Genomic DNA, 18,475 nt, shown 5'->3' with positions numbered 1-18,475 from the left:
GCTGTTTCTTGACAACCACGGGTCCGATATACTTGAAACTTGCCAGGTATATTGCTGGGGACCCGAGGATGTGCCTTTTCAAGGTTTCATATTAATCGGACAATTACTTACCGAGCTATGTCCAAAAAACGATTCAACCAATCAGAGAGCAGCGAGCTATCGCGTGTGCCGAACGTGGCGAACACACTCTGCCTCGGACGGCACATTTGAGAGCGTATTCATTTATTTCACGTTGGCAAACTATGTTGGCGTTAAACTATGTTTTAAAACTAATTAAAACTACTTTGCGATTCATCGTAACTGCGATTCGTAACTGCCGTTCGCTTTGGCTTTGCGAATGGACCAAACCATTTCATGTAAATAGAGGGGGGGGATTGTCACCGTACTCGCAAGCCGTTCGCTTTGGACCAAACCATTTCATGTAAATAGAGGGGGGGGGGATATAATTTTAGATATAGATATAGTACGGGCATGCCCTAGTATATATAAAACAGGGATGGCTGTTCGTCCGTTCACGGACAAAATTAGGAAAAAGTGATTTTAAAAATTAAATTATACACGTGAGGTAAAACGGCTCCAAAATTCATTTTTCACTCTATTAAAGGCAATTATTGCATGTCTGATTTTATTTCACACCGTCCAGGGACATCGGTCGTGATATTTTTGCAGGTTGTACTTTTTAATATTATACATTTTTAACGTTTGGCAATACATACCGTTACAACCTGCAATTGCAGTTTTATTTATTAACAATGCGTTAAAGCACGACCTCGGCTGACAGGATGACCTCCGAGCTACGCACTCTCGCCTCTAAGCTGTCCATCCTGGGTTTGAATCCTGACCCAGGAATAAATTATCATCCCGGTCTTTCACTGACTGGGTAAATCATCAATGTGTGCCGTCCTTCGGATGGACGTTAAACTGGGCGTCCCGTCGACCGACATTAGTTGGTGGACGTTGAAGATCCCCCCAGTGTCCTTAACGAAGAGTTGGTGAGCTATCCCCAGCACCCTGAACAAATTACCAATTCCTGCCCTGATTTACTGCAGGAAGGCAATGGCAAACCACCCAGTACAGGCCTTGCGAAGAGGCTGCTTCATTAGCACCGACGCGCTGTAACGGTTATGGTACGATGGATGATGATGATAATAAAACTTCATCTTATTTACATGGTAAGCATGACGGGTTAATTCTAAAAGGCAGCACCATATTAAAGTTAATTTGCGGTGAATGTTTTAAGCTTTAGCGATGCTGAATTTTCAGCTACTAAACATTCCAAAGCCACAGCCGAAGATTTGCTCGTGATTTCTCATGATAGTTTTATTGTCTCATTACGTATATGCATCACGTTCCTCTCAAAGACCTTGAACATACGGAGGAGGATTTCTAATCGCCTTTTGAAACAAATTTGAATTGAGAATTTGCCAAGCCATAAACGATTAATCATTTGAAGATATAAGTATAACCATTGCTCAAGAAGCTGCTTTGCCTTTGGTGGCACAGACGCTCTGTAACGAGTATGGTCCATCAAATATCAAATATAAGTAAACAACTGAATAGCGAAAGCAAAAAATAAACCAACAAGAAGACGTCATGCGGAGCACGATACTTGCAAAATCCGCCCCCCACCCCCAAGAAAAAGAATTCCATTGATACAGCAAATTGTCCATTTTATCAAGATTAAAATTGACAATCTTGTTCAAAGCTTCAACAGGAAGAAAAGTGACCATTTTTCAGATGAAAAATTATGATTTTGTAGGGTTGACCTTGAGTTAACCTTTGACCTTTTGACCTCAAAAATAATTAGTTTCCCTATTTAGTGACTCAATGTGCAAATGCTGTTCAATTTTCAAGTCAATCGGATGAAAATTATGGATTTTAAAAACTTGTCCTATGTTGACCTTTTGGCCTATGTTGACCTCAAAAATAGTTGGTGGTTGAATTCAGTGACCATACATGTAAATCCTCTTAGGATTTCAAGTCAATCAAATGAAAATTGGTGATTTTAGAAATTCGGCCTATGTTGACCTTTTGGCCTATGTTCACCTAAAATATGATTTGTGGTTGAAGTCAGTGACCAGATATGCAAGTCATCATCAAATTTCAAGTCAATTGGATGAAAATTGAGGATTTTAGAAATTTGGCCTATGTTGACCTTTTGGCCTATGTTGACCTTTTGGCCTATGTTGACCTCAAAAATACTTGGTGGTTGAATTCAGTGACCAGATATGCAAGTTATCTTCAAATTTCAAGTCAATCGGATGAAAATTGAGGATTTTAGAAAGTTGGCCTATGTTGACCTTTTGGCCTATGTTGACCTCAAATATACTTGGTGGTTGAATTCAGTGACCATATATGGAAGTCCTCTTCAAATTTCAAGTCAATCGGATGAAAATTGGGGATTTTAGAAATTCGGCCTATGTTGACTTTTTGGCCTATGTTAATAATAATAATTAATAATGCATTTATTTTATATAGCGCTTTTCAGGGAGCCCAAAGACGCTTTGACAGAGTGCAAAACATAATGCATAGCAAAACATAAAAACAATTGCAAAAAACAACAATCAATAGGGAAATATTCAAAGCAAAAAGGAGGGAGAAGGAGAAGAGATAGTCAGGGGTTAAATGCTGTGGGTTAAATGTTGAATGCAGTGTTGAACAGGTGGGTCTTGAGTGATGTTTTGAATGTGGTGAGTGAGGAGGAGTCTCTGATGGTGTGAGGTAGTGAGTTCCAGAGGGTGGGAGCAGCGATGGAGAAGGCCCTGTCCCCCCAGGATCTGAATTTGGTCCGGATGGGGGGGGGGGGGGTCAGGAGGTTGGTACCAGCAGAGCGGAGGTTGCGGGTGGGAGTGTGTCTGGAGAGGAGGGCAGCCAGGTAGGATGGGGCCAGGTTATGGAGGGCTTTGTAGGTCAAGAGGAGGATTTTGTACTGGATTCTCTGGGAGATGGGGAGCCAGTGAAGCTTGTAAAGGACGGGGGTGATGTGGTCACGGGTCCGGGAATGGGTGAGTAGACGGGCAGCGGAGTTCTGAATGTATTGGAGTTTATTGGTGATTGTTGAGGGTGAACCATAGAGGAGGCTATTGCAGTAGTCCAGAGAGGGAGGGATGGAGACGGGCGATGTTTTTCAGGTGAAAGAAGGCTGTCTTTGTGATCTGTTTAGTGTATTTGTCGAAGGAGAGGGTTTGGTCAAAGATGATGCCAAGATTCTGGATGTGAGGGGAGGTGGATACTGGGATACCGTCGATGTTGAGGGTAAAGTTATTGGTGGATTTTATGAGCGTTTTTGGGCCAATGATGATTATTTCAGATTTATCATAGTTAAGTTTGAGGAAGATAATTTGAAGCCAGGATTTTATTTCAGTGATGCAGTTTGTCAGGATAGAGTGGGTGGCGGTGGAGATGGACTTGGTGGAGATGAAAAGCTGGATGTCATCGGCAAAGCAGTGGAATTGGAGACCATGACGGCGGATTAAGTGACCGAGGGGGGACAGGTAAAGGATGAAGAGGAGGGGGCCAAGAACTGAACCTTGGGGGACACCTTGGGGGAGGGGAGCAGTGGGGGATTTGCAGTTATTGATGGAGATGAACTGGCATCTGTCAGAGAGGTATGATTTAATCCAAGAGAGGGCAGTGCCAGTTATGTTAAAGGTGGTTTCAAGTCGGGTGAGGAGGATGGTGTGATCGATGGTGTCAAAGGCGGCGCTGAGGTCAAGGAGGATGAGAATGTTGAGGTTGCCAGCGTCAGAGGAGAGGACAAGGTCGTTGGTGATTTTGAGGAGAGCAGTTTCAGTACTGTGGTTGGAGCGGAATCTGGATTGGAATGTTTCATACAGGTTATTGGCAGAGAGGTGATGTTTGAGTTGAGCGGCTACAGCGCGTTCCAAAACTTTCGACAGAAAGGGTAGGTTGGAGATGGGTCTGAAGTTGTTTAGGGTGTCAGGGTTTAGTCCAGGTTTTTTCAGAATGGGGGTAACAGCAGCAATTTTGAGGGATGGTGGGACGATGCCTGTAGACAGGGAGGAGTTTATTGTTGCAATGATAAGTGGAGAGAGAGCAGGAAGGAAGGCCTTGACAAAGATGGAGGGGATGGGGTCAAGAGTGCAGGTGGCAGTTTTCATTCCTATGAGGAGTCCAGAGAGGTCAGTAGGGGAGATTGGGGAGAATTGAGACAGGGGATGGCAGGATAAGGGGGGTCCGGTGGTTTGAGGGGGAGCGGGTGCGGTGGTGGTCAAGCTGTTGTAGATGTTTTCAACTTTGCGTTGGAAGAATGAAAGGAAGGAGATGCAGTTGTCTACTGTGAATGACTGGGTGGTGGTGTTCAGGGGGCTGAGGAGTTTGTTTATTGTAGAGAAGAGTGCTTTTGGGTTTCCGGAGCCAGAGTGGATAATTTGAGAGTAGTAGGTGGAGCGGGCACGGGAGAGGGCATCTTTGTAGTGTTGTAGGTGGTCCTTGTAGGCTTGGGAGTGAATTGTGAGACCTGTTTTATTGCGGAGTCTTTCAAGTTGGCGAGCACGAGTTTTCATCAGGCGGAGTTCAGGGGTAAACCAGGGAGCAGAATGGGTGAAAGAAACTGTTTTGGTTGTTATAGGCGCAAGCTGGTCAAGGCAGGAGGAGAGAGTGTGGTTGTAGTAGTCAGTGAGATCAGAAGGGTTGTGGAGGTCAACGAAGGGAGAAGTGGACATTTTTTCAGAGAGGGTGGATGAGAATGAGGTAGGTGAAAGAGCGTTTAGCTTACGGAAGTTGATAGTGCGATAATGCCTTGGTGTTGGGGCGGGGATGTTGATGGTCATAGTGATGGCTAAGTGGTCAGAGAGGGTGAGGTCGGAGCCAGAGATATGGTGCAAGATTAATCCAGTAGAGCAGACAAGGTCCAAAATGTGACCACGGTTATGGGTAGGAAAGTTGACATGTTGAGTGAGGTTAAAGCAGGTGAGTAAATCAGTGAAGTCAGTGGTTATCGTGGAGTCAGTGGAGTCCATGTGGATATTGAAATCACCAAGGAGGAGGATTGAGGGGGAGAGGGAACATAGCTGGGTCAGAAAGTAGGAGAAGTCAGACAGGAATGATGGGTGTGGTTTGGGAGGGCGGTAGACAACAGCCATGACTGTGACCAGAGAAATTTCAAGTCAATCGGATGAAAATTGAGGGTTTTAAAAATTTGGCAAAGTTGGTGACCTTTGGCCTATGTTGACCTTTTGACCCCAAAAACAATAGGCTTCTTAATTGGGACGACCTATACAACTTGGTGAAGTTTTGTGACGATCGGGTTGGAATTGTGACCTGTATGCTGGTGATAAACAGACAAACAAACATACAAACAGACAAACAGACAAACAGACAAACAGACAGAACCACAAACGCAACCGACCAATATATACACAAAGAATTAAGTTAAGCACCCCTACACAACGAATTAAGGTAAGCACCCCCTAATATATATTCTTTGTGTATATGTATACATTGGCATATATTCTAAGGTATGTGAGATCAAATAATGATTGGTATGACAATAACCTGCCACAGCAACGCATACGACGGCTTACAGGGTCTATGAGACGTAGGGTTGAGTCAGTGATCCGATCACGTGGGTCCTACACACGTTATTGACGCAAAGATCGCTAGAGGTCTTCTCAGAACAATGACTGTACGTTAGAAAACATAAACGTCATCCACACTGTCCGTGATGGACCTATAGCTCCATACTTAAATTGAGGTGAAAATATGCCTAAAATTCCCAAAAAATTTCACCTTAAATTATTCAGAATAAAATATTGAAAACGGCATGATTGTTATGTTTTTATGTGACCATAATATCACTTCTCCAGAAAATATAGCAATATCATGGGTATATTACACTGTTTTGACGACAACAAACTTGTAATGTGCGAGGTTGTAAAAAAACGGGGGGGGTGCTTAACTTAATTCTTTGTGTATACTTGAAAAATCTTCGATTTTGCAAGTAAAAAGGAAATTAAAGCCATTTAAAAAGGAGAGAGCACAGACATGTAGAGAGAGAGGGGGGACAGTGGGGGAGAGGGCAGTTGTGTAGGAAGCAGGATGTGAGGGGAAAGAGAGGGGGGGGTGAGAAAGGAGAGGGATGTGATGGGAGGAAGAAGGGATTGGTGGATAGACAGGGAATGGGGGACAGACAGGGATTGGGGGGCAGACAGGGAGTGGGGGACAGACAGGGAGTGGGGGACAGACAGGGATTGGGGTGTGAGAGAAGAGGGGGATACTTTTGCTAGATTTTCCCGTCACCTGGGACGGGTACTCTTCCTAGTACACTACATGGCATTTTGTTACTTTACTGCATTCATCTTTCGTCTTTTGCCCCCTCTTTTCTATACAAGGACCTAAGCTCATCGAGGAGATACACAACAAAGAGCAGCAGGTTTACAAACTACCAGAGTGTACGTGGGGAGAGGGTGGACATACACAAGCAGTAAAGGAGAAATAACACAAAAAAAAAAAAATGAGAAAATGGCCCCGAGGAGAACATAATGGGAAAGAATCAGCAAGAGTCGAGGAGACCATGGATGCGCATGGGGGAGTGGAAGGGTTAGTAATGAGCAGAACTTTTAAAAGACTAAAGTGAGGACAAGACAATAGGATACAGGGAGACGATTCCATAATTGGGAGATCAAGGGGACAAATTAATGCAGGTGAGCAAACAGTCTGGGATTTGGGAGGAAACAGATGAGGGCTTCTGAAGGAATGCGTGCAACCTGTGGTGGCTTGGGGAGAGCAGGAGGAACACGGCAGATGCAAGCTTGTAGATAAAAGAGCCCACCAACATGCTGCCAGTAGGAGTTTGACGGACTGCAAATCTACTTCCTGCCTTGAGAGTAACATAACCAATTGAGCACTTGTAAGATAAAAAGTCTTCTTCTTTCACATGCAGCACATGACTGTTGGTAGCATCATTTCCTGGGGGTGTGGCTGTGCCGCTGATACAGTGCCCCTGTAGGTGAGAGCAGGAATTTGGCCAGTGTGTCAACAATAACTCACCGAAAGTTCGTGAAGGACACAGTGAAAGCTATAGCATCTACCAACTAATGCTGGCAGATGGGATACCCAGCTTAACAACCATCTGCAGTATGGCACACATGTTGATGAATGAACATGCCTGCAAAACTGCAGAATGAGAGTTTCGAGTTGAGTCAAGATTCCAACCCAGGCCAAACAGCTCAGAAGGGAGTGTGCATACCTCTCGGCTATTCTACCATATCAAGATAACAGTGAATATTGACATTCTTAAAATTCAGTTGTGTTGTTTACAGAAGGACACTAGACCAACAGGAATGTGAATTTAATGAGTGATACTTGACATTAAAATAAACTCGTGCAAAGAAGATTATTGAACCAAAGAATGCCTGCCATTTTGACCCTTGTTAGGGATCAGCAGCATAATGTAATGCCCTCTACCATCTTCCCTCAGTTGAATGTCCTTTCAGAAGATATACATACAATGTCCTCCTTAAGTAATGGAACAGTCAAATCAAATTTGTTATTATTGCTATATAATCATGAAATTTAGATTTGAGATCAAAAGATGAATAGGAGGCAAGAGTACAGAAGGTCAGCTTTTATTTCCTGGTATTTTTTTGATGCTTCTGTCGATTAAGTCACCGGAGGCATTATCTTTTCAGGTTGTCCGTCCGTCTGTCCATCAGTACATGATAGGTTTTCGTGACCGCAATAACTTGAGAAAGGCTAAAGGGATCTTAGTCAAACTTGGTGCAGGTATGTATAATAAGGTAAAGATGAACTGATTAGATTTTGGGGTCACGAGGTCAAAGGCCAAAGGTCAGAGGTCATGTTAGGTAAAAAATACTGTTACCACGATAACTTGTGAACTAGTGATGGGATTCTGACCAAATTTGGTACACTTATGTAGAATGATGTAAAGATGAACTGATTAGATTTTGGGGTCAAGAGGTCAAAGAGTCTGTAATAGGTCTATAACTTGAGAACGGCTGAAGTGATCTGATTCAATACTTAGTATAGGTATGTATAATGATGAAAAGATTCACTTATTATATTTTGTGGTCAAAGGTCAAAGGTCAAATCTGTAATAAGTCTATAACTTGAGAACGGCTGAAGTGATCCAATTCAAACTTGGTACAGGTATGTATAATGATATAAAGATTGACAGATTATATTATGGGGGTCCCGAGGTCAATTGCCAAAGGTCAGAGGTCATGTCAAGTAAAAATCTGCTAACTTGGGCACAGCTCAATGGATTTAAATCAAACTTGATACAAGTATTATAATGATGTAATAATGTGGGCGGAGGCATATCAGTCGACGTCATGACGTCGAAGAGTGCCGTTCTAGTTATGCATATGTTTTCCCATTGTGGATCGAACAATAGCACTTTTCATGTGTCGTCGTCCCCCCCCCCCCCCCCCCCCCAATTTTAGGTAAGTAGAAATGACCATTAGCATTAAGTGACCATTTAGTGGCCTGTCTGTGTGTGACCCATTGATATTACCAAACTATTGGTATCGTCCTTTGAGATGCTTTGCCAAGCCTTTACTACAGCCATTTGCAGTTGTTTGTTTTGGGGGTTTCTGACTTTTGTCTCCTCTTCATCACATGAAATTCATATGCTCCATTGGATTTAAATTAGGAGAATGGCTTGGGCCGTCTAAAACCTTCCACTTTTTTCCCCTGATAAACTCCTTGGTTGCATTGGCAGTGTGTTTTGGGCCATTGTCTTGCTGGATGGTGAAGCGCCACACAGTGAGTTTGGAGGTATTTTCTTGTACATACGCAGACAAAATGATTATGTACACATCCAAATCCATTCTGCTGCTGCCATCATCACTTAAATCATTAATAAAGATGAGTGAGCCAGTTCCAGAGGCAGCCGTGCAAGCCCAAGCCATGACACTGCCTCCACCAAGATTCACAGATGAGGTAGTATGCTTTGGATCACTTGCAGTTCCTTCCTTTCTCCACACTTTTGCCTTTCAATCGCTTTGGTGAAGGTTTATCTTGCTCTCATATGTCCATAAAACCTCGTTCCAGAACTCCACTAGCCCACGTATGTACTTCTTGGCAAATTCTAATCTGGCCTTTCTATTTTTGGTGCTGACGAGAAGTTTACATCTTGCGGTGTAGCCTTTGTAATTCTGCTGTCAAAGTCTTCTGCGAATGTTAGATTGTGATACATTCACCTCTGTACTCTGGAGGTTGTTAGTGATGTCATTGACAGTTGTTTTGGGGTTTTTCTTCACAGCTCTGATGATTTTTCTGTCATCAACTGCAGTTGTTTTCTTTGGTTGACAACGCCGCTTTCTATTGCTAAGTAACCCAGTGGTTTCTTTCTTTGTCAAGATATTCCAAATTGTTGTATTTGCTATGCCCAATTTTTGTGTTATAGTTCTAATGGAATTATTCTGTTATTTCAGCTTCCAAATTGCTTGATTTTCTTTCATAGAAAGTTCTCTGGTCTTCATGTTGGTTTATGCCTACTGACTCCAAAGGCAGACTCCCAAGGCAAAAGCAAAGGCCAAAACCAAGATTAGACATTCACAGCTCTTTTATGTGTGAATGATCAATGCAGCAAGAAACACCTGTCAGTCATCTGTTCCAATACTTATACTTACCTAAAATGGGGGGACTGAACATAAAAGTGGTATTATTTTACAATGGTAAAACATACATGCATAAACATACCAATACATAAAAGATGGTGTTCTGTACTCTTGCCTCATGTTCATATTTTGATTTGAAATCAAAATTTCTTGTTCAGCAATAATAACAAATTTGACTTCACTGTTCCAATACTTATGGAGGGCACTGTATGTTTACAGCTTCCAGCTTAGTTGTAATTTGTGAAAAACAATGAAACATTCACTGCTAAATGCAGTATCAGCTGCCACACCACTCCCATCAGTGTCGGTCAGTTTGAAAGCTTTTGTATCAATGGCAGTCCCTTAACTACCCCCACCAGGTAAAAACAAAAACAAAAAAAAACAATCAATCCATGGATACGTTTCTGGCTTACGAGATGTCACCTGTTCAGAAATGCCTTTTTACAGAAAAAAGGTAAAGACAAACAAACAAACATTTCAACAAAGTTAAGCGTATACAGTCAAACAAAGCTTGCCAAACAAATACAAATGAACCTTGTCCCAAAGGCCATAGCTCGTAGTTATGCAATAACCACATATTAGGGCCAAAAATACCACATATACATTTTCCATTTGGGGACCACTGGCTGTCATTACTGTGCAGTTGATTCCCTCTAAAGGTTGAACTGTTAAAGCCATATCGGATTATATCCAAATAGCCAGGTCTCCGACTGTTCTGGGGGGATTGTGCCACACCAGCAATTCCTGCAAGGCTCATGACAAACAAGGGGTGCCGAACACATCCACCATGTTTTGGCATCAATAAATAGTTAACAAGGTTTCTGAAATGTAGCCAGCTCCTTTAAGCTGTCTCGCCAACTCATTTAAACTGTACTCTGCATTCAGAATGGCCAGTGATCCAGAAACGCATCCATGGATCAATTTCCATTCCTGAGGGTTAGAGGAGGGGTAATGGCACCACCAGAAAGGCTACTGAAGCTTCCAAGCAGACTCACACTGGGGACAGCAATGTCACGGCTGAGACTATGTTACTAGCAGTGGGCAGTTCTGTGGTTTCCCAGAGACAGCAACGAAGCTAGAAATTGCATTTCATTTTAATATCTTTTTTTCTAACTAAGTGCTGATGAAGAGTACCAAAGGTATGGAAACTCGCATTTCACCTGTCTTTCTCGCATTTGAACTGGGCCTTTGAGCTCGGTTAAAATTCCGGCAGAGCTGCCAATACTGCTGCTGCCATTATCATCACATGCAGGGCAACGCATCGATGTGTGTGCCATCCCTTGAACTGGGCATCCCATCTACTAGCATTAGTTGGTAGACATTAAAATTCCCACTGTCTCCTTCATAAAGAATAGGCTGGCATTGTGGTCAAATTCCAAATTCCTGCACACTCAGTCGATTATCCTGCATCAGAGTGGCGACTCATCCAGGATTGTAACCATAACCAAGAAACTGCTTTGGCAGAACTGACACTCTGCATTGAGCATGGTAGATGATGAAGTTTCTAGACGAAATTTCAGAATTTTTTTTCACTGCATAATGGATGCCAAAATGGTGGATCTGTATCAGGCACACACTTCTGGTCAGTAAGCTTGTAGCAAGTGGTCCCGGGCCCTCATGTCTCCTTCCAGCTTTAAGCTTGTTTTTGCCAAGCAGCAGGCAAGAGCTTTATGTAACTAGGGGAAAAATGGATCTTAAGTGTACATAATCCCAAGGATTATTATTTACAGGTTGATGAACATTTTCACCTTACGAAATGCATCTTGACTAGCCTGCAGCCAACGAAATGTGGATTGATCATGAGGAAATCAAGAAACACATTCACGATGCCAAAGCCAAGACAATAGATGTGTTATTGGTCACCAAGAGGTTAAGAAACTTGTACAGTATGTGTATGTACGTATGTATGTACAGAAGTATATGTACGTATATGTGTATGTGTGTACACACATGTCCGTACACACACACACACACACACACACACACACACACACACACACACACACAAACACGCAACCTTTATTATCAGAAAATAAATCCATTGTCATGAGGCATAATCACAGACTAACAGAGACTAATAGACAAAAGTGAAACAACAGCAGCACTGAATGGAAGGCATAAATTATTTGTGTAACTACTGCTGCCATTAAATGCAAATGAAATATAATCATGCAAATTACAAATATACTGGAGAAATAGAAAAGAAAAGCCAAGCAGAAGAAAATAATTGACAGTAGAAACTTTACAAGTTCAGGCAGAAGGTTGATGAAAGTCAGTTCCTCATCAGCCGCAACGCCACTCGGAATTATCTGCTCAGAGCTGCTACAAAGGAGTAGACAAAGAGATAGCTGGGGTGTGAAGAGAGCACTAAAACCCTTTGAAAATGGAAAGTGGATTTTACAGATGGAACTGAAGAACAAACTGCATTTGGTGCAAAATATGACCCATCCATGCTTTTAATGATCAAACCATTTGATGTGCTGCATTTTTCAGTTCTGTTGCCACGAAGCAGCATATTATGGAAAGCAAGAGATCAAGTTTAGAGTCACTGGCATTGGTTAAACTTGATTCATCGGGAAGAAAAGCTGACTGTTAGGGCCAATACTTTAATTCATTACTAGAGATGGGATTGGCAAGAGGAGAGGATATTTGGAGTTGCAATTATGAGGAATGATAAACACTCATTCTTTGTTTACAGGATGCAAGGCTCATAGTGAAGCTGCCACACAAACACTACATGACCAAATGTATGTGGACACCTGAACATCGAACATCTCATTCCAAAATCATGGGCTTGAATATGGAGTTGGTCCCCCCCCTTTGCTGCTATAACAGCCTCCACTCTTCTGGGAAGGCTTTCCACTAGATGATGGAACACTGCTGCGGGGATTTGCTTCCATTCAGCCACAAGAGCATTAGTGAGGTTGGGCACTGATGTTGGGCGATTAGGTCTGGCTCACTTTCGGCATTCCAATTCATCCCAAAGGTGTCCGATGGGGTTGCGGTCAGGGCTCTGTGCAGGCCAGTCAAGTTCTTCCATACCGATCTCGACAAACCATTTCTCTATGGATATCGCTTTGTGCACGGAAGCATTGTCATGCTGAAACAGGAAAGGCCCTTCCTCAAATTGTTGCCACAAAGTTGGAAGCACACAATCATCTAGAATGTCATTGTATGCTGTCGCGTTAGGATTTCCCTTCACTGGAACTAAGTGGCCTAGCCCGAACCATGAAAAACAGCCCCAGACCATTATTCCTCCTACACAAAACTTTACAGTTGGCACTATGCATTTGGGCAGGTAGTGTTCTCCTGGCATCCGCCAAACCCAGATTCGTCCGTCGGACTGCCAGATGGTGAAGCGTGATTCATCACTCCAGAGAATGCATTTCCACTGCTCCAGAGGCCAATGTCGGCGAGCTTTACATCACTCCAGCCGACGCTTGGCATTGCTCATGATGATCTTCGGCTTGTGTGCGGCTGCTTGGCCATGGAAATCCATTTCATGAAGATTCCGACGAACAGTTGATGTGCTGACGCTACTTCCAGGGGAAATTCGGAACTCGGCAGTGAGTGTTGCAACTGAGGACAGACGATTTTTATGCACGATGCGCTTCAGAACTCGGCGGTCCCGTTCTGTGAGCTTGTGCGGCCTACCACTTCGTAGCTGAGCTGATGTTGCTCCAAGACGTTTCCACTTCACAATAACCGCACTTACAGTTGACCGGGGCAGCTCTAGCAGGGCAGAAATTTGACAAACTGACTTGTTGGAAAGGTGGCATCCTATGACGGTGCCACGTTTAAAGTCACTGAGCTCTTCAGTATGGCCCATTCTACTGCCAATGTTTGTCTATGGAGATTGCATGGCTGTGTGCTTGATTATATATACCTATCAGCAATGAGTGTGGCTGAAATAGCCGAATCCACTAATTTGTAGGGGTGTCCGCATACTTTTGGGCATGTAATGTACATCTCACACACATGGACATACAGACGAATACAGGAGACACATACTATTAACAGCACAGTACTATTAGATGAGGCAATCACAGCCACTGAGCTTGGGGGAAGTTCCGTCACTTCCCGGGGCACTGGGCCTGGGTATCAGTGACTCCACAACAATGGTTCCGCATTTCTACAGCACTGAAGGACGAATTTCCTCCTCCCCATGGTTGCCAACCTATGAAGATTGTCCATGCTCTTATCCTTTTAAATGATGAAGTTCAAGCAAGGAAGCAGCATGTACCATTTTTAAAGTCTCTGTTGGGCCTCGGCTCGGGGTTTTAACCACTGAACTAACAGACTCGGAGTGAACCTCCAACCTTTACACCACCGAGTCTGGTGTGGGATAAGAAACTCAATTGCAGCACATCAACCAATTTCATCTTTTGAAGTTCGATAACACCTGTCATATTCTTCTTTTATATGCAGCACATGGCTGCAGGTAGCACCATTTTGTCCTCTGGGTGGCCTTGATCAGAGAACAGTTAAAAGTTACTGTTGAAGCATCCTGTGGTTGAGCATTATTGACGATATATTTTTACTACAGAGCTTTAAGGCTCTCAGATGAGCTTATAGATAAATTTCATGTTGGATAAGGACATACAGAAAGCCAATGCACTTTCCCATGAACTACAAGGACATTAGGAGACACCGGATAGGTCCATTCTGTGTCGGAGTGGAGACCCATCCAGTATTCTATCTCCAGCCAAGAAACTGCTTCGGCAACACCGACAGTGTCGGTCAGTCCGACATTCTATATAGAGCACTAGCAGAAGTACCCGGCATTGCCGGGCGGGGGAGGGGAGGGAAGGGGGAGGGGAGGGGAGGGGAACAGGGGGGAGGGGAGGAGAGGGGGGGAGGGGAGAGGGAGGGAGGTAGGGCGGAAAGGGAGGGGGGGATGGGGAAGGGAGGGGGATGTGGGGAAGGGGAAGGGAGGAATGGGAGGGGAAGGGAAGGGATGATGGGGAAGGGAGGGGAAGGGAGGGGATGTGGGAAAGGGAGGGGGGAGGGGGATGGGGAAGGGGTAGGGCGGAAAGGAAGGGGTAGGGGGGAAAGGGAGGGGCATGGGGGAAAGGGAGGGGGAGGGGAGGGGAGGGGGAGAGGAGGGGAAAGGGGAGTGGGGAAGGGTGGAGGGAGAAGAGAGTGGGAAGGGTAGGGGGAGGGGGAGGGGGGAAAGGGAGGGGGAGCGGGAGGGAGGGGGAGGAGGGAAGGGGAGGGGGTAGGGGGATGGGGGAGGGGAGGGGGTGGGCGGGGGAGGGGAGGGGGATAGGGGGAGGGGAGGGGAGGGGAGGGGAGGGGAATGGGGGGAGGGGAGGAGAGGGGAGGGGGCGGGGAGGGGGAGGGGGGAGAGGGGGGAGGGGGAGAGGAGTGGGAGGGTGGGGGGAGGGAGGAGGGGGAGGTGGAGGGGGAGGGGGAGGGGGTGGGGGAGGTGGAGGGGGAGGGGGTGGGGGAGGGGGAGGGGGGAGGGTGAGGGGGGTGTGGGAGGGAGAGGGGGAGGGGGGAGGGGGAGGGGGGTGGGGAAGGGGTAGGACAGAAAGGAAGGGGTAGGGGGGAAAGGGAGGAGCATGGGGGAAAGGGAGGGGGGAGGGGGGAGGGGGATGGGGAAGGGGTAGGGCAGAAAGGAAGGGGTAGGGGGGAAAGGGAGGGGCATGTGGGAAAGGGAGGGGGAGGGGAGGGGGAGGGGAGGGGAAAGGGGAGGGGGGAAGGGGAGAGGTTAGAGTGGAGGGGGAAGGGAGGGGGAAGGGTAGGGGGGAGGGGGAGGGGGGAAAGGGAGGGGGGAAAGGGAGGGGGAGGGAGGGGGAGGGGAGGGATATAGATGATTACTGGCAATTGATCACATCCACAAATGATGTAATCCACACAATTTATGTACTTTACATAACGTTAATAGGAATACATGGCGTGTAGATGGGAAATACAGTTTGTTTGAAATAAATCACAAATATCAGATGAAAGTGAAAAAAAACCTATGTGGTGTGAATGACAATGTTCCTCGCTGAAATGTGAAAAAACTGAATTACGTGCGAACGCATAACTGTGAGATTATGGCGGCAAAGTTGGAACATCACGTGATCCTAGCAGAAGTACCCGGCATTGCCGGGTGGGGGAGGGGAGACACGTACATTCCCAACCCGTACATTCGCCCTCTCGACTCAAGCTCGTATTCGATTCGTATTCGAAATCGAAAGAGGAAAGGGGAAATCCTTCGTATTCGAATTCGTAAACACGAAATATGAATTAAAATTTAATTCATATCGCACAAAATCGACACAAAATACGGTCGCATAAAGGTGAAAAACGCAATGGCTTTTCGCCATGAATCACGTGCAAACGTGTGACGTGTGATGGGATGGAACATCACGTGATCGCTCTGAGCGAATCAGCGAGCTGCTCGCACTGGCTGAGATTCGCGGGTACTTCGCTGAAATGCGCTGAGGTAAATATGAATAAAAAATATGGATCTCGTCAAATATGGTCTCAGCCATGTTCGTCCCAGGCTCAATGGCCATGTCTATGCCAAATATCAAGCACGTGAGCCTCTCCGTTTCGGAGTCTATCAGTAACATTACACACACACACAAACTGTGTTTTATATATACTAGGGCATGCCCGTACTATATATATATCTAAAATTATATCCCCCCCCTCTATTTACATGAAATGGTTTGGTCCATTCGCAACGCCAAAGCGAACGGCGAACGGCTTGCGAGTACGGTGACAATCCCCCCCCTCTATTTACATGAAATGGTTTGGTCCATTCGCAACGACCACAGAACCCCCCCCCCCCCCCCTCTATTTACATGAAATGGTTTGGTCCATTCGCAACGCCAAAGCGAACGGCGAACGGCTAAATCGCCATAGCTCGGTAACTACTTGTCCGATTAATTTCAAACCTTGAAAAGGCACATCCTCGGGTCCCCAGCAATATACCTGGCAAGTTTCAAGTATATCGGACCGGTAGTTGTCGAGAAACAGCGGTCACAGACAAACATACAAACATACAAACATACAAACATACAAACAAACATACACACAGAGATTACTGGAATTATTATATAATATAGATATATAGATATATAGATATATAGATGGCATATGAATGAATGAATGAATGAATGAATGAATGAATGAATGAGATATGTTCATGGGTGCAGTGTTCATATTGAATCACAGAACAGGACAACCCATTGTTGGCATTGCTTGAGTAACATAGCAATGGTTCCCATATTGCCCAATTTATTTTCTCTAACCACAAAGAACCTCGGTGATTCATCTGATTAATAATTTAGTGAAGACGTGTTTCCTGTGAAATATTACATTTAAAAAAACCAACTTATGTGCAAGAATAAATATGCAAATAAATTAAGTAATCATCTGTAATATTGTAGGTCAGAGTTTTGGGATTGGAATTTTGCTTATATTAAAAGAAAATCTCAGCGTGGAACACCATCAGTGAAAAATGTGACCAACCTTTGGTACGAAGACCAGACAAAGGGTGATGGTGCTGCTGAAAATGGTAACCAAGGCGACAACGCAGTACTGTACATTGGGCTGGTCTCTGGTGAGAATGGACACAGCTGCACCGATGATGCACATGATTCCCACGTTGTAGACACTCATGCCGATGTATTTGCTGTCGTTTAATGCTGGTATGGACACGTTTCTTGTCTCCCATGCGAGGAAGCAGCCAAAGACCTGGCCACAAATGGAGTGAGTCAGAACGCAACCCATCAATAAGAATAACTTACTCTAACTCTTCCATTAATGTGTGCAGCATGTGGCTGCTGGCAGCATCGTTGCTGGATGTGCAGCTGATGCAGTGCCTCTGTTGTAGGTTATGCAGTGAATTTTATATTTGGCCAGCATGTCGGTGATAACTCAAGTACTCATCATCAACTACAACGGCACTCGGTAGAGCACATACCTCCACCAGGCTGAAGTTTATGTTTTGTATCCTACTGATAGGACGGCTCTGGATTCGGACCTCAACCAAAATCTAATCGGCTTGTTCTTGACAACTAACCAACTTATCCACCAAGTTTAGTCATAACTCGTCCATAAGTTTTAAAAAAAATTTTTATTTTAAATATCATGTTATATATCACTTATTGTCCTAGCCTGGTGTTGGCTTAGCGGTTAGGGTGTCGCCTTGGGATCCAAGGATCCTGGGTTCAAATCCCGGTCGATCGCTGAATTAACGCCAGGGGGGTTGACTCAGCCTGTCATCCTTCCGAGGTCGGCAAATTGAGTACCAGCTTGCTGGGATGAATGATCACGGTGTGTACCCCGGTTTAGAATAGGTACACCGTATCCCTGCGCATCGTAAGAGGCGACCAAGGGTTGGCGTCGGGAAGGGCATCCGGCCATAAAAACATTGCCTCAAACAGGGAACCATGATTGTCATGGGGCCCGCAAGGCTAACCCCCGCTTTAGCGGGGAAAATGGCCTTAAAACGATCATTCATTCATTCATTCATATCACTTATTGTCCAATCTCTCAAAGGTGAAGAATCACTTAAAAATTAAATAATTCTCATATCCGAATCCACATTCAGATCTTCACTAAAATCAAATTGATTCGGTCTTGTCAGACACACGACCTGTCCACCAAGTTTCGTCCAAATCCATCCACAACTTTTTGAGATATTGTGCTATATATCGGTTTTATCCCTATCTCCCAATGGTAAAGAATCACTTAAAAAATTCTAGTAGCCGGATCCGGATCCAGATCTTCACCAAAATTGAATCAATTCTTCCTCGTCACATAAGCAACCTCTCCCTCCAACAAGTGTCGTCCAAATCCGGCCATAACTTTTTGAGATATCCTGATGTATATCGTTTTGGCCCGATCCCCCAATGGTAAAGAATCAC

General features: G+C 44.7%; 1 protein-coding gene across 1 annotated transcript in view; it reads right to left on the bottom strand.

The window, feature by feature from the left end:
• Nucleotides 1-18,475, bottom strand: part of GABBR2 (gamma-aminobutyric acid type B receptor subunit 2) — a 280,931-nt gene that overhangs the window by 89,233 nt on the left and 173,223 nt on the right. Inside the window, exon 13 of the mRNA XM_078781075.1 lies at nt 17,076-17,300. Within this exon, the coding sequence (XP_078637201.1) occupies nt 17,076-17,300 (225 nt within the window). The remainder of the gene's footprint in view (nt 1-17,075; nt 17,301-18,475) is intronic.

The sequence above is a fragment of the Myxine glutinosa genome, chromosome 6 (assembly GCF_964187855.1).
Source record: "Myxine glutinosa chromosome 6, kmMyxGlut1.1, whole genome shotgun sequence".
Taxonomy (NCBI): domain Eukaryota; kingdom Metazoa; phylum Chordata; class Myxini; order Myxiniformes; family Myxinidae; genus Myxine; species Myxine glutinosa.
This window is presented reverse-complemented; position numbering and strand designations above follow the sequence as displayed.